General features: G+C 33.3%; 1 protein-coding gene across 2 annotated transcripts in view; it reads left to right on the forward strand.

Moving 5' to 3' along the window:
* LOC108693417 (lysine-specific demethylase 4B-like) overlaps positions 1-6260 on the forward strand; it is a 10050-nt gene extending 3790 nt beyond the window's left edge. The window contains exons 2-11 of one of the 2 annotated variants that reach the window (XM_018202339.1): positions 224-1014; positions 1091-1296; positions 1407-1762; positions 1874-4539; positions 4648-4830; positions 4922-5221; positions 5316-5507; positions 5671-5784; positions 5880-5972; positions 6110-6208. In XM_018202339.1, coding sequence (XP_018057828.1) covers positions 241-1014; positions 1091-1296; positions 1407-1762; positions 1874-4539; positions 4648-4830; positions 4922-5221; positions 5316-5507; positions 5671-5784; positions 5880-5972; positions 6110-6208 — 4983 coding nt within the window. In that variant the 5' untranslated portion in view covers positions 224-240. Of the gene's footprint in view, positions 1-223; positions 1015-1090; positions 1297-1406; positions 1763-1873; positions 4540-4647; positions 4831-4921; positions 5222-5315; positions 5508-5670; positions 5785-5879; positions 5973-6109 lie in introns of those variants that run through there. The other variant, XM_018202340.1, reaches the window with a different exon arrangement.

Here is a 6260-nt window from a genome sequence, read left to right on the forward strand (position 1 = left end):
AACTTTAAAAACTCAATAAAACCCCCATAAAACCCAATGGATTGAGTTTTTTTTTAAAAAGCCCAGGTTTTTTCCAATCCTGAATTAAATGGCAATTAACAACGATGTATAATTAATAATAACTTAAAAGTAATATGTATTTTTATTAATATTTATAGTATTATACTAATAATTAAAATTTTTTATAATGTTATTACAAACTTTAAAAATTTTTTATTCGCAGTTATAATAAATTCAACAATGGCTAGTAATGCAAGAGGGATACCTCGTATACAGGTCTTTAGACCAACATATGAGGAATTTAAAGATTTTACGAAATATGTGGAATATATGGAAAGTCGAGGAGCTCATAAGGCTGGTTTGGCAAAAGTAATACCACCACCCGAATGGATTCCCAGGAAGAAAGGCTATAATCTAGATGAGTTAGATCTTACTATCCCAGCACCAATCTGCCAAGTTGTCACTGGAAAACAAGGACTTTATCAACAAATTAATATTCAAAAGAAGTCAATGACTGTTCAAGAATATAGTAAGTTAGCCAATTCTGATCGTTATGCTACTCCTCGTCATTTTGACTATGAAGATTTGGAGAGGAAATACTGGAAGAATATAACGTATGTGGCGCCGATATATGGCGCAGACGTATCTGGTTCTTTAACGGATCCAGATGTGAAAGAATGGAACATCAATCATTTAGGAACAATTCTGGATTACGTTAATAAGGATTACGGTATATCCATTGATGGCGTTAATACAGCTTATTTGTATTTTGGAATGTGGAAAACTACATTTGCCTGGCATACAGAAGATATGGATCTATATTCCATAAATTATTTACATTTTGGTGCGCCGAAAACGTGGTACGCTATACCTCCAGAACATGGACGTAGATTAGAGAGACTAGCTAGCGGCTTTTTCCCAACCAGCTATCAAAATTGCCAAGCCTTCTTGCGCCATAAAATGTCTCTTATATCTCCTCAAATATTAAGGCAGTATTCTATTCCATGTAATAAAGTAAGTTTGTTTTCTATTTACGCTGCTTAATTTTATATTTTTGTCAGCATTTTATGTATCTTTCGTATTCTCGCAGATAACGCAGGAAGCTGGAGAAATAATGATTACATTTCCATATGGTTATCATGCCGGTTTTAATCATGGATTCAATTGCGCCGAATCTACTAATTTTGCAGCACCTAGATGGGTAGAATATGGAAAGAGAGCTACGCAATGTACCTGCAGTAAAGATATGGTCAAAATATCTATGGATACTTTTGTGAAACGTTTTCAACCAGATAGGCATGTATCTAAATTATTTAAAAATAATTTAATTTTATAATATTATATTACTAAACTCAATACATTTACATTCAAATATTTACTATCTATAACTAATCCTGATTATACAGGTATGAATTGTGGCTACGTGGTGAGGATGTTGGTTCTCATCCTGAAGATCCTAGGCAGACTGCTGCACCAATGCCGTCACAAATGGATCTATTATGTAGTAATAATAGCAATGGTGAATTACCACAAGGCTATTTGAGTGCAACACCAAAAAATAAGCGACATATGATTCATAAGAAAAAGAATATTATACGCACGAATCCTGGTATAAACATGGAAGAACTTGCGAATCGTGCGGATATTCCACCTGATGTTAAAAAGGCCTTACAAGATATTGAATTTGATGAACTAGAAGAACCACCAGATGAACAACAGTTAGAGGTTCTAGAAGATATTTGGCTAAAAGCAGGAGAAATGGGTAAAATAATACATTTTGTATATTTTTATATTTGTTATTGTAATCTTTGTTATTACATATTTCACGTATAGCGATTCGCAAATTTTTATTAATCATATACTTTTATTTTAGAAATTGATGAAGCAACTGTCTATGATGATGGTTACAATCGCAAGAAAAGCAAGAAAAGAAAGAAAAAACAAAATGGAGATAAAGAAAAAAAACCAAAAATTGAATCAAAATCTAAGAAGGAAGCCAGCAAAATTAATGCACAAAATGTGAATGTAGTTAAAACTGAAGATGATATGTCTACTTTTGAATATATATCCCAGGAAAATATGGAAGAATTTCCTGTACCTCAAGGAAATTACAATGACGAAATTATTATAAAAACTGATCCTATAGATCCTCTAAAAATAGAGGGTTATCCCTTAAATGATTTTAATCCTTCAGTTATTGAAAAAGATGGTAAAAGAAAAAAGAAGCATACTAAACATAATGAGCAGAAGAAATTGAAGCCAAAACGTGTGTCCAAAAGTAAACGCAAACGCGACAATATATCGTTTTTCGATGCATCAACTTCAAACGTTTCAGATGCTACTGTGCAAACTGAAGCTAAAGCATTAGATGATCTTAACATATATGCTATAAATAATACGTATAATAACCAAGAAAAATTTAATTTAATGCAGTTAAGCGTTTCGCTTAGTAATGAGCTTAATAAGAAAACTACGAGTACAACTAATACTAATCCGATAAAAAGTTCTGTATTTAACAATGACAAAAAAAACATGACAGAATTAACGAGTGCTACAGAAAGCAGAATAACTATTTCACCGACAAATGATAGCAGTGATTCTTCAAAAATGACATTTACAAATAGAAATTTTGAAAAGAACTGTTTTGCTAATGAACAAAACATAAATTCTGAGTCTCAGAACGAAAAAACCATGGTTGCTCAAATAGAACAGTTTACAAATGTAAACGACAAAAATATGGATGTGTTTACAGAAAGCGGGACAATACAAAGTAATACTCATAAAAGCTTGCTAAAAGCACCTCGTTTGAATGTACCGTCATCGATTATACCTCCCAAATCACAAACTGAAAATCAGCAGATGCAACAACCTATGCAATCAAAGATTTATGTTGAACATTCACAAAAAAGTAATGTTCTTATTTTACGACCAGCTTACCCTAAACCTCCAGTTTTACAAGATGAAACGGAAATGCAGTATATAAAAAACGATAGCACAATTCAAAATGCTCCACCTTCGTTAGAATTTTCACTTATTCAGAGACTTCCACCTGATACTGCTATTACTCAGGTGCCCAATATCAATTGCAAGCACACGTTTCCAAATATTAATCCATTTAAACAGCCTAACACAAATTTAAAGATGAAAATAAATTTGGGAAATTTACCTTATACGAGCAACAGTTCTAAGAAATTAACAGAGACATCCTTGCAAAATATATATCCAAATGCTCCTAAAACGTCTCAAGCAGTTGCATTAGATAAATCGAATATCATTCCTTTTCTAAATTCATCATCCATAGCATCACAAACAAATCCAATACCTAATACAATATCGCAATTTCCAATGTTATCTACCCTGGTAGGTCCTCGGCCTATATTGATACCTATAAGTTCGTGTGTGCAAAATAAAAACACTGATATACCGGCATTTTTGTTACCTGCATCTACTGTTCAAACCAGTTCAAAACAAGCTATGTCAAAAATTACTAAGAATGCACCAACGCGTCATAGGCTGCAAAAAGGAACGTCACGTAGGAAAACATCGGCAAAAAATAATAAGTCAAATAATAATGCATCTCCGAATACTTCTCAAGCTAACACTGTGAATACTTTCGTTGAAACTCAAATTAATAATTCTACTGATACACGAATAAATATGAGCGATTCAAATGTGCTATCACGAATTACAAATACGCAAAAAGACATGTTACATGAAGATGAGCATTTAAATATATCTGACAATAAGACACAAGTACAAGATTTACAAAAGCAAACAGATTTTTGTTTACATTTAAATTCATCTAAATCAAAACATAAAGCACCTATTTTAAGAAAGAAATCCAAAGAAAAAAAAGCTACAACAAGAAGAAAACAACCATTGGCTATTGCTCCAAAGACTATTATACCCGTGAATATGGCTCCTTCGACTATTGTTCCTGTGAATACTGCTCCTCCAGCTGTTGCAAATATTGCAACAGTTGCTCCTCCAACTATTGCAAATGTTGCAACAGTTGCTTCTCCAGCTATTGCAAATGTTGCAACAATTGCTTCTCCAGCTATTGCAAATGTTGCAACAGTTCCTTCTTCAGCTATTGCAAATATTGCAACAGTTGCTCCTCCAGCTGTTGCAAATGTTGCAACAGTTGCTCCTCCAGCTATTGCAAATGTTACTTCTATGACCGATACTCCCATAAGTGTTACTCCTGCGGTTACTACTATGCCTATTGCTACTCCAACTGTTGCTTTGGTGATAGAACCCATAAAAGATAAATCTATATCAACACAATCTGCCGATATGCCGCAATTCTGTAATTCTCAGCCAACATCGGTAATCCCAGGGCATATTTCTGATATGATTTATCCGAATGTACCAAACAATGATCTGCTAAAAGCATTCAATGATTATTGGAGCGCTCAAGTGTCCCATTGTGCAATATGTGCTACTTTTGCCTTGTGTACAAGCGGAAGCAGTAGAATGATGCCACCTGATTGGAAATATTGCACATCAACTACGCTACCTGAAAGTACACCAATATGGGTAAGAAAATAACACTTAATAATTATCAATTTCTCAGTAACAATTTTCTTTTGAGTATATAGCAAAAGTTGCAAAGGTATTTATTGAAAAATAATTTATATGCATTAGGTGCCAGCCACTATCTACGCAGCAAACTCTAAGGAACAGGCTATGGAATCAGAGAATAACAAACTTTTACGATGCAGAGAATGTCACGTAACTGTTCATGCATCTTGTTACGGTATAACTATATTACCTACGGATATCCAAAATTGGGCCTGCGACAGGTGTAAAGCTGGCAGAAGCGATGCGGTTAGTGTTTAACAAATCTATTTTTTTTTGTTTTTGTCATTCATTAAACATTATGTCTTATCTAATTTTGTTTTGTTATTACGAAACACAGATGTGTTGTATGTGTCCAATGTTTGGTGGTCCACTAAAGCGTACCAGTGATAGCAGATGGGCGCATATCTTATGTACGCTTATGGTACCAGGAGCCACATTTAAAGATGCCATAAATAAAGATCCTATTAATGTATTAACGATCGTCGCGGACTCAATAAACAAGAAATGTTGTTTCTGCAGTCAAGATGGTGGAGCGTGTCTGAAATGTAATCAGTGCAATAATGTGTTTCATCCGTCTTGTGGTCTCGCGACAGGCGCTACATTTAGCATACCAGTGTATACTTCAGAGGAACTTCAGGTACAATATTTTCTAAATAAAACATAAACTCCTTTGTAAAACACGATTATATCTATAAGCTTCTAAATGTTAACGTCAATGTTATGGCATTTAGGTAACGTGTAATGAACATGATGAAGGTAAAGAAAAGATCCCACAGATACGTCAAGGAGAAACAGTTTGGGCAAAGCATCGTAACAAACGATATTATCAAGCCAAAGTAGCAGCTATCGAGGATACCGTCTTTTATATGGTTACATTTGATGATAAAAGCTTCAGTGATGATTTGTATCCTATAGATGTAACCGTAAGTTTTAACATTGCATTCTTATCAGTTTAATCCAATTTTTACATAGTTACAATCAATTTCTTTAATGATTAAAGGTTAAAATTTGTTTTAAAGCATACAGTATTATTTGCGACATGCTCTCATATTTTTATACTTATACATATATTTTATACTTATTTAGAACTATAAACCCGGAAATACACCTCTACCTGGAGCCGCAGTGACGGTGAACTGGACAGACGGTCAAATATATAATGCTGTCTTTGAAGGTACAAATCATCGAATAATGTTCACTGTAAGTAATTTTTAGTATCTCAATATATAGAGATTAATTTATTCCTTATTGATTACTTAATTATTAATTGCGATTTACATTTTTTCTATTTATAGGTGATTTTTGAGGATGGTTCTCAACTTATTTTAAAGCGTAATGACATTTACAGTTTACAAGAAGAAATGCCAAAAAGAGTGCGTTCTCGTTTGGTGAGTTTGGTTAGAAATTAATATCATAATGTAATGTTTTTGCTTGGTTTTTTTATTTGATTATCTCTTTTTTTCCCTTTATTACTTACGTTGTTCTTATGTTTACTCTTTTCTGTTTCTCTGTTGGTTTATTAAAGTCTGTTGCGACTGAAATGAAGCACCGATCTCATCTTTATGGCACAGAAGGTGAAACAGAGGCGCAAAGAAAAGTGAAACAATTGAAAAATTATGATTGAATGAGTTGTAACAAATTAATGTAAATAATTATTAAGAGAAAGGAGCATAGAA

Source organism: Atta colombica, unplaced genomic scaffold (genome assembly GCF_001594045.1).
Source record: "Atta colombica isolate Treedump-2 unplaced genomic scaffold, Acol1.0 scaffold9, whole genome shotgun sequence".
NCBI classification, from domain to species: domain Eukaryota; kingdom Metazoa; phylum Arthropoda; class Insecta; order Hymenoptera; family Formicidae; genus Atta; species Atta colombica.